This window comes from Dermacentor variabilis, chromosome 9, assembly GCF_050947875.1.
Source record: "Dermacentor variabilis isolate Ectoservices chromosome 9, ASM5094787v1, whole genome shotgun sequence".
NCBI lineage: Eukaryota > Metazoa > Arthropoda > Arachnida > Ixodida > Ixodidae > Dermacentor > Dermacentor variabilis.
In genome coordinates, this window is record NC_134576.1 from 12,495,852 (window position 1) to 12,517,701 (window position 21,850).

Below are 21,850 nucleotides of genomic sequence, written 5' to 3' on the forward strand. Positions count from 1 at the left end.
CAGTTCCAGAATGGAAGCCAGGCGAAGGGAACCGCAGGAAGGCAGAAAATGAGGTCCGATGATGACATTAGTAAATTTTCAAGCACAAGTGGGAATCTTCTAACGCAAGACAAGGCAAATTTGAAATCCCTGAGAGAGGCTTCTTCCCGGGGTAGTCAGTATAAATATAGGCTGCTGCTGATGATGATGCTTAATGTTATCCGCACTAAGTAGGGTGCGGGAGCTTTCGTCAGTTTTATGAAGCGATTAATGAAACGCTATAAGATGGGCAATCGGGATAGTTGGTTGAATGCACTGGTGTTGCAGTTACTTTTGTGCTTGAATATGTAAAGCAGCGATTTCTTAAAAAATAAATGGAAAGCAAATGCGTTTAACCGGACATATTGTAAATTAATACCTCCTAACTGGTGCTGTCCAGAGCATTCTTTCGAAGTGGATACACCGTCTGAACTCAGCAGTTATAATTCGTAGATTTATATATGCGGCGCGTAAGGTAATTAGTTCGAAAGTTAATTAGCATACCTTCTTTAATTATTCAATTGGACATTTTGATTTCTCATAGTGTAATGGCCGCCTCATCGAGTAATCTAGATAAAGGGTTAGAATTGCGCTATCTGCCATAGGCAAACTTGCAAAAAATTGCTGTAGCTAAGAAAAAAGGACACCCTGCATATTCAAACAGCAGTGGACTTCGCAACGGCGTCGCAAAGTGGCACAGCGTGTCCGGCGGGAAGCGAGAGACGAGTGCTGCGCCCACCTTCTACGCAACACAATGCGGTGTCTCGTTGCATTACTTCCCTTATAATCGTATTAGCGATGACGGACATTGTGAGATAATTTTTTCCGCAATGCTTCTATTTATTTCTCAACCATACGCACTTCGCGTCTCTGTAACCGCAGTGGTATAGCTTAGGGGCTATGGCGTTGCTCTGCTGAGCTCGAGGCCATGGTTTCAGTCCCGGATTGGCGGCCGCGTTTCGATGGGCATAAAACGCAAAACACGTTCGTATACTTTAAACCAAATCAACTCTAATGAATTATATTTACCCGGATGCACTTATAACCTATGCTTATGTTTCCCAGTATGGTGTTATTTTTCAATTTACAGTTACTTTCCGGTACAGAGCTGGGATGGTCATTTTCGACTAAAAACCTGGGCAATTAAGAGAAAATCAGACATCTACCCATTCGTAGCAATCGCTACAAAGGAAACCCACACGGGTTCCTTGGAAGAAAAGCCTTGCAGTTGAAGAAAAGTTCGTCCTCGACAGGGACCCAAGCCCGGGACCACGACATTAAAGGGGCAGCCGCTCTACCACCTGAGCTAACCAGGCGGCTAGCAGGTAGCACGGTGAAGCTGAATTTGTCAACAACTCGAAGCAAAGGCAAGAGTTTGACTTAATAGCTGTGCGGAAACACGCAAGGTGGAGAGAAGTAATTAATTAAGGGAAAATAAGACAAACTTCGCAGGAAATCAGATTTATGGTGCGAAATGCTCCGTAAGCCTATCACTCAAGCGACATCTCTTCATCGCATACCATTTCATATACTGGTGCCCGCCGTGCGAAATAAATTGCAGTGATTTAGCAATGCATGCAATATACTTGGATATTTTTCAGGCGGTGCGTCATCACATTACCAGAAGAAGAAAAATATTGCAAATTTGTGCGACGATGAAAAAAAAAGACTTTAGTTAATCGGTAGTGTGAATCTTTTTGCACCGTCCAATGGCAATAGCGTGCGTGACAGGGTTGGCGGCACTGGTAATTGGTCGGCAGCCAGGGCCAGTCTTCAGACGCCACACCAGGGTCATATACTTCCACCGCATTAGCTGAGAAAATCACATCAGAGATGTATCTGTGCTCCGTGTGCCATAGAGAAGGGAGGTAGAAAAGCTCAACTTCCAGCAAAGTGAGAGTCTGCGAGCTCACTCGAAGTTAGGTGTACCTTGCCCAGTTTTGTGCCATCATCGCATGTGACTCTTAATGCTGCACTCGCCTCATATTGTGCAACACATGCGTTTTAAGGAGAAAATATTTGCACAGGAGTGAAAACTGCAGCTTTCTGAAAATCCCTCAACCAATCTGATTCATACTACGCCTGTCCCACCTGCTCCAATGCAGCTACGTAGCAGTGAAATAGCAGCTCTTAGTACTAATCAGCAGCCGTTGATGTCCTTAAGAAATATCCAACCATGTTTACAAGTTGCCACCAACGAGAGATGGCAACGCAACATGCGATCGTGTCAGCCGCACAGTCGTCGCATCCTACCACAATCCCCAGCAGTAAGCGGCACAGTGAAGCGCGCTTAGGACCCGCCGCCAATGGCCGCGGGGCCCTCTGAGCATAGCAATAATTTTCCCTTATAAAGCAAGAGAGTACTACGAATAAACTTTCAGAAATGAATCCTTTTTGTGCACCCTTGGAAATTGACTTACCTATGCACGAAACAAAGGAAACAGCAAACTTCCAACGGGACAGCGAGAGATAGACAGGACAGGTATTCCTTTGTGTACCGTCACAAGTTTATGTTTACTGACGATGGCTACACGTTACATGAAATTTACGCATGTGCTGCTGTCGCCGAAAACCCTGTCAGGAAAGTGCGCAAAGAACCTCCAGCTGTTCAAAAACACTACACTATGCAATGTGTCGTGGGCTCCTCAGAAATAAATATAGCCACGCTTCATATTGCCTCGACATCTAATAATGAGTTCGCGTTCTTGGGGTGCTTCACACACTTTTCGGTGGTTAGCTATATATGTTTCAATTTAACCTACCCGCCTACCGATTGTGGGTAGTCTATAATGAAATGGATAGCGCTTTGGGCTGCCATGCTGGGGCAACAGGGTGCGAAACCAACCATTCCACCAACTTCGGTCACTGAGTATGTGGCGATGTGTTAATGTGTGCCGCTCTCCAACGAAACTCTTAAAAGCCGACATAGGTCACTGTAAATGCGGGAATGGGTGGGTGCTGCTTTTCGAGAAAACTCATTGACGTCGACTTGGAGCACTGGGTATGTGCCAGTAGATGTTTGCCGCTTTTTAGTGAACGTCCTTGACGCCGACTTATGTATGTTGAACTGGGAATGTGCCACTCTGCAATTAGAAAAATGTCGCTTAGGCCTCTTCGATGCTGAGAACAGTAGAACCCACGTCACAAATGTTCCTCAAGAACAGAAACCCGACGCATTAGTAGGCTCCGCCACAAAATGCACAAGGGCCCCCATGTGGAGCTTATAAATCAACGTTTTTCACACGCTTTAGCAAGCTGCGCCATGACTACAATAGGGGCGCTATGACGTAAAGCTATTCCAAACTTTTCTAATCCAAGGGCCCTATAACGTAAAACTATTCCAATATGTTTTATCCCAGTCTCCTGACGTCAAAATTGTGTAATCGCCGACGCAAGCACCGAGCGGCCACCCGCTGGGTTGTCTGAAGAACCGAATCCAACGCTCTCCTCGTTCATAGGAGGTCACTTTTGCTTGCTTGAAAATCGAATAACATTGCCTACGCTGAGCGGCTTGTCTTATATAATTGGCTGACAAGTGGCGAGGAGCACGGTTAAGTGGAGAGGGATTCGATAGGGCCGAGCCACTGCACGGAAAGTCGATAACCGGATGAAGAAAGTGGTGCCGGCGTCTGGGATTGGCCCGCTTTCCATTACTTAGCCCGCGGTGCTGGTCGAAAATCGCGGCGGCATGCAACGGAACCTTAATAATGAAGCTAAAACGGATCCTTGGTAATAAAGAGTTGGCAAAATGAGCTCGTAAACGTTCCAAAAGTGCTCGAAAACGTGACACGGCCACACAAGAAGTTTCATTATACGATAATAAACCCATGCTCTCCGGCAGTTGCGAGTAGTCAGCGCCTGAGCGATCGGCGGCAGCCATCATTTATTCCTTTCGGAAGGGGGCAGCCTGTGGTTATTCAGAAGAAGATTCAGTTTTGTTCGGCCTAATAATGCATCTTCAATGCGTCCACGTCGCTTTGACGCGGCCAGTTCTTGCGGTTTTGTGACGTCGCGTGACAGGCAAGAGAAGTGGCTGCAGCCGATAACTTTTGACCAAAAGCCGGGTGGCTAATGGCGAAAACACGTCGAATCAGAAATAACTATTTTTCTTCTTTCGGTCGAATCATGCATAATCAGTGTGTGCACGTCATATCAGATGGGGAGCTATCGCAGTTTTCGTGACGTCGCGTGAAAGACAGGTGAAGTAGGGGTGGTCCAAAATGTTTTTGACCAAACGCGAGGGGCTTATTGCAGAATTGGAATAGAAAAGTTTCGAATAGTTTTACGTTATAGCACCCCAATTATGCAATCAGCCCTCCGCCATTGGTCAAAAACTTATTTCAACCATCCCCACTTCGCCTGTCTGTCACGTGGCGCCACGAAAACCGCGATATCGCCCCATCTGATATGACATGAACGCACTGACTATGCATGACTGGAAAGAAGAGAAGAAAAATAGTTGTTTATAATACGACGCCTTTTCGCCATTAGCGCTAGAATATTGTTCATAAGTTTTTGGGCCACACACACTTCACCTGCCTCTCACGCGACGTCCCAAAACCGCGAGAACTCACCAGGTCAAAGTGACGTGTACGCGTTAAGGATGCATTAATATGTCGAACAAAACTCAGTTTTCTTCTGAATAGGCGCAGGCTGCCTCGTTGCGAAAGGAATAAAAGATGGCTGCCGTCGATAGCTCAGGCATTGCCTACTTGCACCAGCAGGAGAGCATGGGTTTATTTGCATACAATAAATCTTCTTGCTTGGCCGTGTAAGGTGTTCGAGCACTTTCGGCATGCGTACAATCTCGTTCTCACAAGTATTCTTTGCAACGGATCCAATTGAGCAGCATTCTTTACCTTCTGCTATGTGCCGTAGCGATTTTCGACCAGCCGCCGCAAGATGAGTAAGGGAGAACGGACAAATCACAGACGCCGGCACCACCCTCTTCATCCGGTTATCAATTTTCAGTGCACTGGCTCAGCCCAGTCGAATCCTTCTCCGCTTGAGCGTGCTCCTCACCTCTTGTGAGCCAATTAGATCAGACAAACCGATCAGTATAGCCAATGCTATTTGCTGTTAAAGCAAACAAATGTGACCTCTTATAAACGAGGAGAGTGTTTGGTGCGTTCAGACAACCCTGCGGGTCACCGCCGACGCTTCCGTCTGCGGTTACGCAAATTTGACGTCAGGAGATTGGAATATAAACGTATTGGAATAGTTTTACCTTATAGGGCCCTAGGTGTGTGCCACTCTTCGATGAACATCTCCCCAACTGGGTGCGCAGCAAACGAGGGAGGAATTGTCAGTATTCGCAAGCCCCGGAGCGCCGTACTTTCTGTTGCGATGACAGGCGCACTTCTCGGCAGCGCCACCATATGGTGCAGTGCGCCCAGAAGGAAGCGCGCGGGGGTCTTGTGGCCGCGTAAAGGCCAGAATACATGGAGCGAACTTTCACGACGAAGTTCGGGCGGCAGAAAATCTGCCGCGGCGCGACGCTGTATGTTCGTGGGGCTGCGCTACATGGTGCGAAGACACGGCGGCCGCCGCCGGCGAGTCGCTGCGTTATCAGTGTGGCTAGACGGGGAAAATGCGCTGTAGTGAAACGCATGACACAAAAAAAAAAACGTTAACGACAACTATTACCGCTTTTGAATCGTGGAACACTCTAAAAACGCGCAAAATTTTGTTTAGAAATGATTTCTAGCATTTTTTATGTGTTTGAGACATTCATGTGCCGATGTAGTTTAAAGAAAGCGGCGATGCTATGCATTGTGGCAACAGTGGTCGGGTAAACAACTTTCGGCTCCTCCAACTCCGCGGCTCTCTTCTGTGGCTCAACGCGAGCGCGGCACGCTTTTTAACAGCCGAAATTAACTTGACCTTAAATTCCAGCCGCGCCGCTTTGGAAGCCACGACTACGAAAAGCGGGAGACCGGCGTGAACGATAGAGCGGGATCGGGATACACGGACAAGCGGGGAAGCCTCGTCCGAAGTCGGGGCCGATAGTGAGACCTGATTGGCTCGCTTTCGGGCGCCGCTCGTTTGCCGCTTCCGGTATCGCCGACGCCCGACGAACTTTTCTGCGCCAGCTAGATCGGCGGCGAACGACGTTTTCTCCGCCGCCGCGCATCGCGCGTACGCCGCCGGGCGTCAAACGCCGACTATTCGTCGCTTATTCGCTCCATGTATTCTGGCCTTTACGCATTTCGCGGCATTCGCACGCCCCGGCACTCGCCGCATTTCGAGGGCCACGCGCGCAGCCTTCCCGGCGGGACCGCTGTGTGGCGCCCAGTATTTTTAGAATGGCAGCGCGAAGTGGCTCTGCAATACACTCCTCAGATGTAGCTCGTTTTCACGGTGACGGTACGATGTGTTGCTATATTGATACAATGCTAAGCGTATTACCGCCGGTGGTCATCGTGAGACGCTTTTGGGCGATTTCTGATGGTAACGTTATCCTATGTCATGCCATGAATTTGTTCACAGTATTCCTAGAACTTTATTTGGTGTGGCAGTTACACAGCCTTGGTTGCTGTTCAATTCACTTCGCCGATAAGGCTACATACCAGGCAGCAAGACATGCCTGGAGACATTATGCTAGAAAAAGAAATTGTAGGGACGAGTACGTGGCTGTTGCTTATTGCATAAATCCATGAATTTGTCTTTCTCGCAATGAAAAAGGCGCTTTCTCAATTTAAGATCAATTATCGTAAAACGTAGATTGTTCCTATATTTGTCCCAGTATGTCAGCAACCCCACATACTAAAAACACAACGTTTTGCCAGTGTTTAGTGCACAAAATAGAAAATCTACTTTAATACGAATATTTTCTTTGAGCAATGCGCTAATGCGAATAGCAATCTTTGCCTACTTGCCACGTTTTGGATCTATCTATCTATCTATCTATCTATCTATCTATCTATCTATCTATCTATCTATCTATCTATCTATCTATCTATCTATCTATCTGTCTGTCTGTCTGTCTGTCTGTCTGTCTGTCTGTCTGTCTGTCTGTCTGTCTGTCTGTCTGTCTGTCTGTCCGTCCGTCCTCGTATGCCAACCGAGTGGTTCAAATTGTCTGCCTGCTTGGTTCACTACATTGGTGCTCCTGGTCGTGATGCCATCGGGGTTGCTCCAGTGTCGCTATTCCTGCTTCGTTATCGTACTCTCGCCATGCTGTCCTCGTCACGCCTTCTACCCCTAGGTAAGTCGCCCAAGTTTAACAGCTGGGGCTAATAGGTATCGGATGGTGGTTGTCATATCGTCATGCTCATTGCATCGCCGCCATTCCAGCCTTGTCATCCGATGCTCGTCTGGTCATCGTCCTCACGCTATCGTTCTCATACTGTTGTCATGTATTCGTAATCACGCTGCCATTGTGATGCCGTGTGGTCGTTCAATCATCGTGCTACCAGATTCGTGATCGGATTCGTCATGCTGTCGTCTTCAAACTTTCCACTTTGTCCCGAAGCTCCAAGTTGTCTAATAGCATAACTAGGGTCACTAGGATGGTGTTGCAGATCATGATGCCTTCATGATCACCGCATCCTCGTCATTGCACGTTTCTCATCCGTCTACCGTCTTACCATTGTCATCACGCCATCACCGTCACACAGTAGTCGTGACGCTGTCGATTTATAATTGTCATTCATTCAGTAACTTGAATCCATTATCTTCATGTCGTCGTCGTTATACCTCCTTCGTCACTAGATCAATGTCAGTCATTTTCATTTTATTGTGATCATACTGTCGTCATACAAACCTATTATGCCGCCCACCCCATACCGTCGTTGCCATGCCGTCGTTGTCAGCGGCTATCACGTCTCCATTGTCAGATCGTCGTCGTGATGCCATTGCGTTTGTGCCACCATCATCACTCCAGCAATGTCACCCGACTCTCCGCATGCCGTCGTCGTCATACAGGTTTCGTGATGCAGTCATCGTCCCGCCAAGTCATCATACACTTGTCGTCATACCATTCTTATACCATCGTTGTCACTACATCGTAGTCATAGAATCCTCAAGATGCCGTCGTAGTCGTTCCATCGCCATCATTAAAACTTCCACGTACGACTGTCGTCAGGCCATCATCGCCATACCGTCGTCGTTGCGTGGTCGTATGAACATTGCCATCACTTCAGTTTTGCAATCCCATTGTCGTCAGGCCGTTGTCGCCATGCCCCTTCGTCTATCAGCCGACGTCATTCCTTGTTTGCCATTGTTTAGTAGTCATGCTGTCGTCGTTCAATCGGGATTATGCCATCGTATTCATGCCATCCTCGTCATTGCGTCGTCGTCACACAGACGCTACCGTCATGTCGCCTTCGTCGTGCCATCATCGCCAGTGCCGCTTGTTCATCCGATTGTCCTCATGCCGTCGTCGTCGCGCCATCCTCGAGACACAGTCGTGTCATTTCATTCTCCTCATGTTGTCGATGTCATGTTGTCATCGTTATGCCATCGTCATAATTTAAAGATCAGCATGTCATCGCCGTCGTGCCGTCATCCTTATAGGTCTTTGTTGTTCCATCGATATTATTCATACTTGTTAATTATATCTTCACTGCATTGGCGGCGTATAGTTGTCGTCATGCCTCCATGCTCATAGTCGACCTTGGTAAGCGAATTCCGTGGCAAAAGGGGAGGATATCTGAGTACGTGGTGTGTAGCCGAATCAATTCCCAGCAAGAAATTGAAATTTCATGACCTCCTCCTTATGGAATTGAACTTTTTTCATATATTCCATAGTGCAAGCTATATGCCTTCAGGTGAACCAAACTTAACTTTCATGATAAATGGTATTCGCGCATCACTTGAAACGAGGGTTACGAAACGACCGACACAAGCACAAACATTGAATTCACATTGAAATGTCGTGGAGAAGGTTTCCGATAATCAAACACTCTTTGCACATAGTGGGACACTTTCTTGATATGACGCAATCAGTGTTCTGCTGCAGTTCATTTTATTGGCGTTTTTCTTTGATCGACGAAAATGCTTCGCATCCATCGCCGTTATTGTTTGAGGTCCCAAATCTCTGTACATCTTAGAGGAAATATGAAGCGTGGAACTCAAAGGGCAAAGAGAAGTATGCATAACACAAACTATGTAGGGCGTCTTATAACTGCAACATCGTGAAGGGGTGCTAAAATGTCGCTCAGGAATGATTGCCAAAGGGTCTACCGCCGAGTGCCCGGAGGAGCGTGGAGATTAGGGCCACCGCGCTTTCATGTTTCCGGCGTGGCCGGTAAGCGTGGGAAAGATGGAACAGCAACGTCTGCCGCCTCACGCAGTTGTGGACGACCACACTTTCGATTGATTCACCGAAGCAGGGAACAGCAAAGCATGCCATCCCCGCTCACAATATGTCGATCATATGTATGTAGGTATGTATGTATGTACGTATGTATGTATGTATGTATGTATGTATGTATGTGTGTGTGTGTGTATGTATGTATGTATGTATGTATGTATGTATGTATGTATGTATGTATGTATGTATGCATGCATGCAGCAGTGGCGTAGAGGTAGAGCACCCGCCTCGCGTGCAAGAGGACCGTGGTTCAAATCCCGGTGCCACGCAATTTTCCACCGGATTAAAAAAATGCGCGTGTTCATAAAATCGCACAGACAGGCCTGGAGTGCAGCCTGATCCCGGTGACCAGAACCGGTAACGCACTACCCCACTAGAGCAGGATTGGCCACCCTGGTTGAGTACTTGGCCACGACCTCTTATATGAATAAAACAGTAATAATAATATTTGGGGTTTTACGTGCCAAAACCACTTTCTGATTATGAGGCACGCCGTAGTGGAGGACTCCGGAAATTCTGACCACCTGCGGTTTTTAACGTGCACCTAAATCTAAGCACACGGGTGTTTTCGCATTTCGCCCCCATCGAAATGCGGCCGCCGTGGCCGGGATTCGATCCCGCGACCTCGTGCTCAGCAGCCCAACACCATAGCCACTGAGCAACCACGGCGGGTATGAATAAAACAGTCTAACCTACCCCGGTCCTCAGTCCCCAGCAGCTGCGAAGTAACTGACTACGGCGGCGGTCAGGCCTGTGACGCAGCAGACGGTGCTAAGAATCCATGGATTCGGACAGGCCGCCATTGGAATCTGAACCTGGCAACGTTTAACGCTAGAACTTCATCTAGTGAGGCGAGTCTAGCAGTGCTATTGGAGGAATTAGAGGGCAGAAAATGGGAGATAATAGGGCTTAGTGAAGTTAGGAGGACAAATGAAGAATATGCAGTGCTAAAAAGCGAGCGCGTCCTGTGCTACCGGGGCTTTGCGGAGAGACGAGAACAAAGAGTCGGATTCCTGATTAATAAGAATATAGCTGGTAACATACAAGAATTCTTTAGCATTAACGAGAGGGTGGCAGGTCTTGTTGGGAACATTATTAAGAGGTACAAATTGAAGGGGCGTACAGGTCTGCGCCCCTACAGCCAGTCATGATGACCAGGAAGTCTAAAGCTTCTATGAAGACGTGGAATCGCCGATGGGTAAAGTCAAAACAGAATGCACTGTACTGATGGGCGACTTCAATGCAAAGGTAGGCAAGAAGCAGGCTGGAGACAAGGCAGTGACCTTCTCCTAGGCACTAGGAACGGCATACGGCATAGGCACTAGGAATAGCAGGGTAGAGTTATGAGTAGACTTTGCAGAACGGATTAATATGCGGATAATGAATACCTTCTTCCGCAAGCGGGATAGCCGAAAGTGAACGTGGAGGAGCCCGAATGACGAGACTACAAATGAAATAGACTTTATACTTTGCGCTAACCCTGGCATCATAGAAGATGTGGACGTGCTCGGCAAGGTGCGCTACAGTGACCATAGGATGGTAAGAACTGGATTTAGCCATGACTTGAGGATGACACGGAAGAAATTGGTACGTAGGAAGCCGAACAATGAGTTAGCGGTAAGAGGGAAAATAGAGGAATTGCGGACCAAGAGACAGAACATGTATTCGGCTTTAACTAAGGAAGAGGACCTTAGTTTTGAAACAATGAACGACGATCTTATGGGCATCGTTAAGGAGTGTGCAATAGAAGTCGGTGGTAATTCCGTTCGACAGGATGCCAGTAAGCTATCACAGGAGAGGAAAGATCTCAACAAGAAACGCCAATGTATAAAAGCCCCTTACTCTACAGCTAGAATAGAACTGGCAGAACTTTCGAACATAATCAACAAGCGTAAGACAGCTGACATAAGGAACTATAATATGGATTGAATTTAACATGGTCTCAGGAACGAAGGAAGCGTAAAAGCAGTGAAGAAGAAACTAGGAATTGGCAAGAATCAGATATATGCGCTAAGGGACAAAGACGGCAATATAATTACTAATATGGATGAGATAGTTCAAGATGATTAGGAGTTCTAAAGAGATTTATACAGCACCAGTGGCACCCACGACGATAATGGAAGAGAGAATAGTCTAGAGGAATTTGAAATCCCACGAGTAACACCGGAATAAATAAAAAATGCTTTGGGAGCTGTGCAAGGAAGGAACGCTGCTGGGGAGGATCTGGTAACAGCAGATTTCTTGCAGGATGGTGGGCAGATTGTTCTAGAAAAACTGGCCACCCTGTATATGCAATGCCTCATGACTTCGAGTGTACCGGAATCTTGGAAGAACGCTAACATAATCCTAATCCATAAGAATGGGGACGCCAAAGATTTGAAAATTTATAGATCGATCAGCTTACTGTCCGTCGCCTACAAAGTATTTACTAAGGTAATCGCAAATAGAATCAGGAACACCTTAGACTTCTGTCAACCAAAGGACCAGGCAGGATTCCGTAAAGGCTACTCAACAATAGACCATATTCACCCTATCAGTCGGGTGATAGAGAAATGTACGGACTATAACCAACCCTTACATATAGCTTTCATTGATTACTAGAAAGCGTTTGATTCAGTCGAAACCTCAGCAGTGATAGACGCATTACGGAATCAGGGCGTAGACGAGCCGTATGTAAAAATACTGAAAGATATCAATAGCGGCTCCACAGCCACCGTAGTCCTCCATAAAGAAAGCAACAAAATTACAATAAAGAAAGGGGTCAGGCAGGGAGATACGATCACTCCAATGCTATTCACAGCGTGTTTACAGGAGGTATTCAGAGACCTGGATTGGGAAGAATTGGGAATAAGAGTTTATGGTGAGTACCTTAGTAGCTTGAGATTCGCTTATGATAATGAGACGAGCTGATGATTCGCTTAGAAACTCGGGGGACCAATTGCAAGGCATGCTCACTGACCTGGAGAGGCAAAGCAGAAGGGTGGGTCTAAACATTAATCTGCAGAAAGCTAAAGTAATATTTAACAGTCTCGGAAGAGAACAGCAGTTTACGATAGGTAGCGAGGCACTGGAATTGGTAAGGGAATACGTCTATTTAGGGCAGGTAGTGACCGCTAATCCGGATCATGAGACTGAAACAATCAGAAGAATAAGAATGGGCTAGGGTGCCTTTTGCAGGCTTCCTCCGATCAAGAACAGCAGGTTGCCATTGTCCCTGAATAGAAAAGCGTTTAACAGCTGTGCCTTACCAGCACTCACCTACGCGGCAGAAACCTGGAGGCTTACGAAATGCGTTGTGCTTAAATTGAGGACGACGCAACGAGCTATGGAAAGAAGAATGGTGGGTGTATTGTTAAGGAATAAGAAAAGAGCAGAGTGGGTTAGGGAACAAACGCGAGTTAATGACAACTTAGTTGAAATCTAGAAAAAGAAATGGGTATGGGCAGGACATGTAATGAGGAAGGAAGTTAACCGATGGTCATTAAGGGTTACGCAGTGGATTGCAAGGGAAGGGAAGCGTAGCAGATGGCGGCAGGAAGTTAGGTGGGCGGTTGAGATTAAGAAGTTTGCAGGGACGACATGGCCACAATTAGTACATGACCAGGGTTATTGGAGAAGTATGGGAGAGGCCTTTGCCCTGCAGTGGGCTTAACCATGCTGATGATGATGGTGTATGTATGTTGTGTGTGTGTGTGTGTGTGTGTGTGTGTGTTTGTGTATGTGTGGGTTCGCGCTTGATTTTTTTGCCGCTAAACTCGGTCAGAGAGTTGTCCATGGTCAAATGGACATGGTGAATACCCACCATTGGAACAACTTGGGTCACCTCGTATGTGCTGCTCCTCAATAACTCGTCATGACGCCAGCCTGGTTGACTATGTGCAAATCTTGAATGAACCTCTTTGACGCCAACTTGTTTCACCTGGAATTTCCCACTGGGTATGTGCCAATCTTCAATAACAATCTGTCCTGCCAGCTAGGGTCAATAGATATGTCTCGTTGGATATGTCGTGTATTTCATAATATTAAATATATAAAACATACGGAGAAGTACCCACTAACAACAGGATAGATAAATATTAGCAATAAAGTCAGCAGTCATCTGTAAAAAGTGGGTGCACCGCCAATTTTTTGCTTAATTGAGCACAAATTAGAAGGCTTATCTAACAAACATTTCAACGTGCATGCACCTTTTCCTGTTTTCTTCTTGTGTCTTCTTGTTCTCCTCAATGCATTGCGCTCAAGCTCTTTGAGTACAGCCCCCGGTACGAAACGACCACGTGCATTATCCTAAAGGTGTAGTTCAATAAAGGTTTTCAGATTAGGGGACGCAAGGGAGACTTTCGTACTCAGCAAACAGGGGCTGCGGAACTGCGCCCGCACGGAATCAAGTTTTCACTTAAGTCCTTGGGCCGGTCCGCTCGGCAAAAACATTGCTGCCCCAACGGGGCTTCGTTGCTCGACCAAGAACGATCATTGTTAGGAAGCAGACTGAGGCATGCTTTCACAAAAGAACAGCTGTCGAACTGACCGGCGCTGTGCTATTCTTCAATCTCGCCACATCGATTCTCCTTCCGGAAGTGAAGATGGCGAACAGTCTATCACTATGAATCTGGTGCAGGATGTAAGTCACCGCTATCTGGTCATAATGGATTTACGCACGAATATGCCGTACCAGACGAAACTTGTTCAAGGTGGCGCTGACCAGACGCTAAAACGCATAGCCGTGTGGGTTGCTTCAGCTTGGCTTTTACCGCAACTTAGGCATGTATATATTGTTTGCTCGGTGCCAAAAGACCGCTTAGGCGTGTAAATTAGCGATCCTATATAAAAAAAACATTTTTGTTTGTAATTCTGTGGTTACTATTATAGTTTAGGAAGTGCTAACGCCGCATGTGACTTCATGTTGATGGCGCTGAGAGCGCTTGCGACACTTTTTGTAAAATCTAACCTGGCCCAAGGAGCTGAGCTCGTTTCCAGGCGCTTAGTTTATGGACGAGGGGCCTTAGTGACGAGCTGCGTGACATCAAGTGCTTATTCGGAGCGCCATGTGTAGGCACACAAGGCGTGACGTATTTGCGGTACCGCAGGCTCACCGGAACACGGCGGCGATGACTCGTGCTCGCGCACCACTTGCCGCTTCGGCGCCGAGTGCCACAGCGACAGGGGCCAGGCGTACTGCCGCTGCCGCCTCTCCTGCGCCGACCAGCTGTTCGCGCCCGTGTGCGGTTCGGACGGCTTCACCTACTCGTCCGAGTGTCGACTGCGCATGACCGCCTGCATCCGGCAGAAGAGGATCGTCGTCGCACACCAGGGCTCGTGCGGTAGGCTATTGGACCTAACTTGTAGGCACCGCTAACCTTGACCTTGACCACCGCGACCTTGGTCAAACGATAATCGATCGGTGGATGCGCGAGTGCTTAGGTACGTTGACGACTAGTAAATTGTTACGAAGAAAAAGATGTGCATGCAATTTCATGACGCGGTCGAATAAATTTTTCGCATGTTCATTAACTCATGGAGAGGACCTGAGTTCACGCAAGAATTGCCAATTAACAACCGCATTCAGTTTCTGGATAATAATATCTGCTTTTCTTTGGATTAGCATGTATGCTGGGCCTATCATCCCATATGTGAGAAAATATTCTTGCGCTAGCAAAGCGTGCACTCTGAGTTGATTAAAAGGTACATACCAGCCACCTATATTAAGGCAGCACTAAGTCAGTCGTGTGAGCATGAGTTTTAGCGCAGTTCTTCATGAAGTCGAGGTTTTGACGGAAGTCCGTCTGGTCGGGAGGCATCGTGAAGAAGGGTAAAAAGAACGACACCGACCACTGAATGAATACATGAATACAAGAATGTGTTCATTCAGTGGTCGGTGTCCTTCTTTTTACCCTTCTTCAGCGAAGTTCTTCAAATGAGATGGCACAATAACGGAACGCACGTTATCCCAGTTCTGCCATTACTTCAATATCCGAAGCCATATGTTGTAGAAAGAAAAGAAGAATAAGTTTGGAAGCAGTATACAAAGAAAATAATAAACAAAATTAACCAGCGCGCGTGGTGCCGGAGTTCAAAAAGTTGTCGCACAATCTAAAGAATGTTTCCCTTTGATATAATGTCAATTTAGCTTTCAGTGTCCTGCACAAGCTTCCCTCGATATGCAATCGTATGAAAACGCTCAAAAGGCCCCTGTGCAACACCAATCATAAATATCATTTCCCTGATTGCAGGCGCAACGTTATCTATCAGATACTGAAGGGTTCTGGAAAAACTTATGTGCGATAAATTGGACAGTGTTTCAATTAGAGAGCTTGTCAGTACAGCAGTAACGGAAAACATGGCTATGGGAGTCATTTACAGGATATTATAACAAGTGTCCCTGCACTTCTGTATTTGAAAAAAAAAAACATTCTTAGCGAAAGGAAAAAGGTAGGAGGTAAAGGGAATTGGTAGAGGCATATCACGTTAGAAAAGAGAGAATTAAATGTGTAAGCGCTCCCTCTCCTTGCCAGAAAAAAAAAAAAAGACTAACGCGTGCCTATGTCGGGGAAGGCAGAAAAATGGCCGGTGAATTTCAAATAAACTTCCAGTTGTCAGGCAGCGCTTGTATGTGGTATTGGTTTCTTCGTTTCCTTGTTTGACTGGTGCTGTTCAACCTCAGTTCTAGTTGACCGAGAACTCGTTTTTTTGGGCCGAGGCAGTAACCAGTAGAGCAAAGTCACACCTAAACTGCATCACTTCTCACAGGTGACGGCATCTTAGATAAAATTTCCCATAAAGAATTCGACCCTAAGTCCGCGCTTTAAAGCGCGCAGAACCTTGATCATGAGCGAGAACTATACCTACTTGAAATACGCTAATCGAATTACAGCGCTCTAAATACTTGTACAACATTTTCCTATTTCGCAAGTACTTTTGCAACGCCAACCTAGTGCGGTAACTGGAATAGATTTTACTTGGGCCTGCAGTAACACTTACATTTTGGCAAATTTTTCAGCTTGGTTATGCAAGACATTATTATATTTGGTTGAGCTATCTTTGTCAATAATCGCTCGAGTAGTCGTCATGCCACTGACGCGAAGATAATTTATCCTCAAATTCTTCTTTTCTAGAGGAATACATTAAGAGGCCGAATGTTCAATGCTTTTTGTTTAGAATTTGTTTCAGATGGGGAAGCCTGGGAAAACTGAAAGGTGCCTCTACGCTTACGGTAATTTATGAAAGTACTCACGACATTTGATTTTATGTATACATACTGTCAACCCTTAGAGGCTATGGCAGGAGTCATCGGCCACAGTTGCATAATCTACATGAGTGTATTTGCAAGCAATTAAAAAAGAAGTATCGTTACTCACACATCAAATGCGACATGCAGAAGCGAAGGAGTACACCAAAGAAAAAAACAGAATAACAGTTAAACCGCACTCAGCCTGATGACACTGTTCTGAAAGAGGGTCAGGGTACCCGGGACAGTTAAGGGTTTCTAAATATGCACTGGTAGAATATGATGTGACATTTGATACGCGTAAGGAATTCGAATGTTGTTTGGTCCTAGGGGAGGAAGTGTACTTGAAGCAGTCATATGACCTTATGGGAGGGGCATGTTCGTACTGTTTCGGTGCAGGGATAAACATCCATATGAACATCGCCAGCTATGAGACTTATCGTAGTTTATTTTTACTTTATTGTGGATGACTAAGAAGAAAATTTCGCGCTCTCATATTTGGTTCGTTTTTCCAGCTCTGGGAGCTGAGGGTGTTTAGGTAGTTCAGGCGAAGAGTAACAATGACGATATATATTACATGTAAACATGGAAGGAACACGCTGGACTTTCTCAAGTTTTAAGTGGTCCTTTTGGGTATATGGATTCCATACAGTCTTAGCGTATTTATAGATGGATTTTATCAAGGCAATATATTCTAAAATTATTATTTCTGGTGATGTGCAATGCCAGTTTCGCTTTAGTCCCCACAATGCATTCTTACTATTTGCAGAAAGTTCTTCTGTATAAAGGTTACAGCCCAATGTGAATGTAAGTACGAAGCCTGAGTAATTATGCTATTTATTTGGTACAAAGTTATGGCCATTTGTACTACACAGAACCTTCAAAATATTTTCCTTCCTTGAAATAGACACAAGTACTGCTTTAGCTGCGTGTAGCTACATTTGGCAATGATCGCATGCTTGCATTCATTTTTCCTTGGTGATTAAGTTCGGCTTCATCATTCGGTGATTCTGGTTGCATTAGGGGTCTTATGGCGCAAAGGCCAGTTCCGACAAAAGAGGGCCAGTTCGGTGATTCTGTTTTTTGTATATGTGTGCCGTCGTCTGCGAACATTCCTATTTGAGCTGTAATATCTCCAGTCAAATCATTCATGCTGCTGGAGGGCCCCCGAAACGATGCCAAGGGGTTCCCCAGAAAGTGAAGAAAATAAAATAGATTGTTGGTTTCCTAGTTATACATGCTCCTTGCTCTCTTTGTGTAGGATATGAACTTTGCCACCGTGCAAGAGCGGTGTTTTTGAAGATAACATTAATTCTGAATATTAGCTTACTATCTGAATATAAAGTTTATAATGTAGTGATGGTACCAGGCCTACTGGTTCATCAAAACAACGGAATGTGGTCGTGATTTGTGGGGCGATGTAGAGTTTACCAATAGGTACGCAGAAACCTGAGCGTGAATAAGTAAAATAATCCAGAGCAGAAGCAGCCAGACCAGTAAAAAATGTAGGGTGCCCTGAATTTTGTGACCATTATCCTGTGACCAATCCCACAAGCAAGTGCCGCGTAGGCCTTTCCTTAGGCCATATGCCACGTGACAACATTTGAAGTCACCCGTAAAAGAAAGGTTATGTTAGTTAGTTAATTCGGGTTTTATGGCGCAAAAGCAACTAAGGCCATGCTGCGCCAGCCACAAGATATTAAGGATTCAAATGTGAAACAGTGGAAGCAGCGTTATTTTAGAGTCTGTGTAAAAAACCGGTTTCTTCTAGAAAGCTGAACAAGTCAGCGAAAGGTACTAGCGGTTCATCTCCGACTATTGAGGCGGGGTGTAAAGGTATGTGTAAGTTATAGAGATTCTGTAAAAGCTTGTGTCTCTGTGTTTCAATATTTGGACATGTCATAAGAATATGCATAACGGTGAGTGGTTCATGGCACTTCTCGCAAGTTGGCGGGTTTTCGTTTTGAAGTAGAAAATTGTGGGTCAGGTGCGTATGCCCGATTCGGAGTCTACATAGGATCACCTCATAGAAGCGTTGCTGGTGACAGCACGACTTCCATTCTCTAAGCACGGGTTTTATTGTGTGTAACTTGTTATTTGTGCATGTGTCCCATTCTAGTTGCCACTTTAATGTTAGGGCCTTATGAATAGCTCGGATACTGTCTTGGTATGGAAGTGTTGTTTGCGTTATACCTTTATGTGCTGCCATGAACGCGCATCTATCTGCTGCTTCATTCCCTGGTATCCCGACATGGCTTGGAACCCAGCATAATCGTATTGTTCTTCCATATTCGTTATAAGCCAACATGTTTAGGATGTCACCAAGTAGGGGTTCGGACGCGGAGTTAAGGTTTAGAGCTCTGAGTGCGCTTAACGAATCGGTATATATGATAGCATTCGTCTGCTTGTCACTGGTAATTTTTTTTAACTGCCGTCCATATTGCGAAAACTTCGGCGGTAAACACTGAAGAAAAGTTATTTATCCGAATGCTATTTTGCCAATTTTTCGTAATTATTCCGACACCTACGTATTCTAGTGTTTTGGAGCCGTCGGTGTAAAATTCCGTGTAATGTTTATATTTTTCTTGTATAGCTCGAAACTCTTGTATTATGTGTTCCTGTGGGATGTCTTTTTTCTTTAGATGTGTTAGTGTCCAGTCACATAGCTGTGAAAAGTTGTACCATGGTGGCAGTCTTGGTGGCCTTTCAGCAACCTGCAGGGCCTCGTGAGGAACATCATAAGCCTCACAGTATTCTTCGTATCGTAAGATTAGTGGCCGAATCATGTTCGGTTTGCTTGTGTAGTGTATCCTTGATATGCACTGTGTAACGATGTTGTAGCATATATGTTGTGGTGATGATCGAACTCGTAGTACATAGGAAAGTGTAAGCAGTGCTCTGCGTTGCTGTAAGGACGGCTCATTGCAGTCAACATATAAACTTCGAACAGGCGATGTTCTGTAGGCACCGCTTGCCAGTCGTAGGCCGAGATTATGAACTGGATCGAGTCGCTTGATGTATGACTGCCTAGCTGCACCATAAACTACACTACCGTAGTCGAGGATGCTACGTACGAGGGACCGGTATATACGTAGTAGACAAGTTCGGTCAGATCCCCAGTGCTTGTGTGATAGCACCTTGAGGATATTTAATGCTTTATTTGCTTTAATTTTAGTTGTGTTAATGTGGGCCAGGAAGTTCAGCTTTGTGTCAAACGTTACGCCTAGAAATTTATAGTGTTCTTTGACCGGCAAGGTTGTACCATGCAATGTGAGAACTGGGTTCAAGTGTAATCCTCGTTTCTGGGAGAAGAGAACTGTAACAGTTTTGTCTGTTGAAAAACGGAATCCATTTTTGTCAGCCCATTGTGTAAGGTTATTTATGGTTATTTGTAGTTGTCTTTCGCAAGTGGATAGATTTGAGGCGCGGCAAGCAACTTGCAGATCGTCGACATATATGGAGTGCATAACAGAGGATGGTATGATCTTATTAACAGAGTTCATTTTGATTATGAAGAGTGTCGTGCTCAGAATACAACCCTGTGGAACGCTATTTTCCTGTGTAAATGTGCGTGAAAGTATGGCGCCGAGACACACCTGAAATGTTCTATTTGCCATAAAATCAGATAGACAGTTTAGCATTCTGCCACGCACTCCCAATTCAGCCAGGTCTCTTAAAATTCCATACCGCCAAGTGGTATCTTACGCTTTCTCTAGATCGAAAAATATTGTGAGACAGTGTTGTTTGTGTAGAAACGCGTTACGTATTTCATGTTCTAGTCGTACGAGGTGGTCAGTTGTTGAGCAGCCCTTTCTGTATCCGCACTGGTGCACGTCTATTAGATTCCGTGATTCAAGGATGAATGTGAGCCTTATGTTTATGATACTCTCGTAGGTTTTGGCTAGACAGCTTGTTAAGGCGATGGGTCTGTAGCTGCTTGGGGACGTTGTGGATTTACCTGATTTCAAAAAAGGCACTATTACTGCATTTTTCCAGTCTGTGGGCATTATTCCAGATTCCCAGATCTTGTTGAAAAATTTAAGAAGTGTTTCTGTTGATGCTTGCGAGAGGTGTGCCAACATTGTGTAGTGGACACGGTCAAGGCCTGTTGCTGTTTTTTTACCGGCAGAGAGAACCCTGTTCAATTCTTGCATTGTGAGGGCGTTATTATAAGGTTCATTTGAAGCCCCAGTAGTGGGCAGTCTCTGTTTCTCCGCCGACATTTTATATTTTAAGAAGTCACTTGAGTAGTTTGCTGAGCTTGAGACCTTGTAAAAATGTTCGCCTAATAAGTTCGCCTGGTCCTGCAGTGTTGTTTGTGTGCCTGGGCATGTGAGTAGTGGAATTGTGTATGATGTGTACTCTCCTCTAAACTTTCTTACCTGCTCCCACATTCGTTTTGACGTGACCGTATTATTAATTGAGGATACATATTTTTGCCATGACGATTTCTCTGCCTGCCTTCGAAAAAATCGTGCTTTGGCTTTGGCCTGTTTGAAATTTAAAAGGTTGCTATAAGTGGGGTACCTACGTAGGATTCCCCAGGCCTTATTTTGTTTCTTTTTGGCTTCGGTACACTCGTTCGTCCACCAGGGATTTAACCTTTTGTGTACAATACCGGATGACTGGGGTATTGCCTTTTCTGCTGCAGAGATTATTACTTCAGTGATTTTTTTATTAAGTTCATCAATGCTTAGTTCTTGTGAAAAGACAACTTCCAGTCTCGCGTTTTCCGTAAAAAGCGGCCAGTCAGCGAGCTGTAATTTCCACTGGCGTGGCCTTGTGATTAAGGTTGGTGGTAATGATAAAAATTTGATGATTGCGGGCAAGTGATCACTGCCATAAGACTTGTCGACGGTTTCCCATTTAAAATCATTAAAAAGCGATGGTGAGCAAAAGGCTAAATCTAAACAACTAAAAGTGCGGGAAGTTGGTGAAAAGTATGTCGGTGCACCTGAATTTAAAAGGCAGATATCATTGGATAGAATAAAACCCTCGACCATTTGCCCTCTTTGGTCCCGCAGGGGCCCCCGCAGGGGGCCCCCGCAGACGTCCCTGCAGACGTGATTCCCGCAGACGAAATCCCGCAGACGTGATTTTTGCCCCCGCAGGGGCGTCTGCGTCAGCAGGCGTTTGGTGTGTTGCGACACCACGGACCCGAGCACACGAGGGTTGGACCCTCCCGCGTGTAGCCGTGCGCGGCTTAGCCGTGTCCCGGGAAAGAGGGATCCTGGAGGTTGAGCCGATGCCGGGTGTTCGGACCTTTAAGGCCCCTCGGCGGAGGCAACACA

At 45.8% G+C, this 21,850-nt stretch overlaps 1 protein-coding gene across 2 annotated transcripts in view; it reads left to right on the top strand.

The window, feature by feature from the left end:
* The window catches only part of LOC142558612 (agrin-like), a 521,743-nt gene that overhangs the window by 276,489 nt on the left and 223,404 nt on the right, over positions 1–21,850 (top strand). For both annotated transcript variants that reach the window (XM_075670788.1, XM_075670789.1), the window contains exon 3: positions 14,422–14,655. In XM_075670788.1, the coding sequence (XP_075526903.1) occupies positions 14,422–14,655 (234 nt within the window). The remainder of the gene's footprint in view (positions 1–14,421; positions 14,656–21,850) is intronic.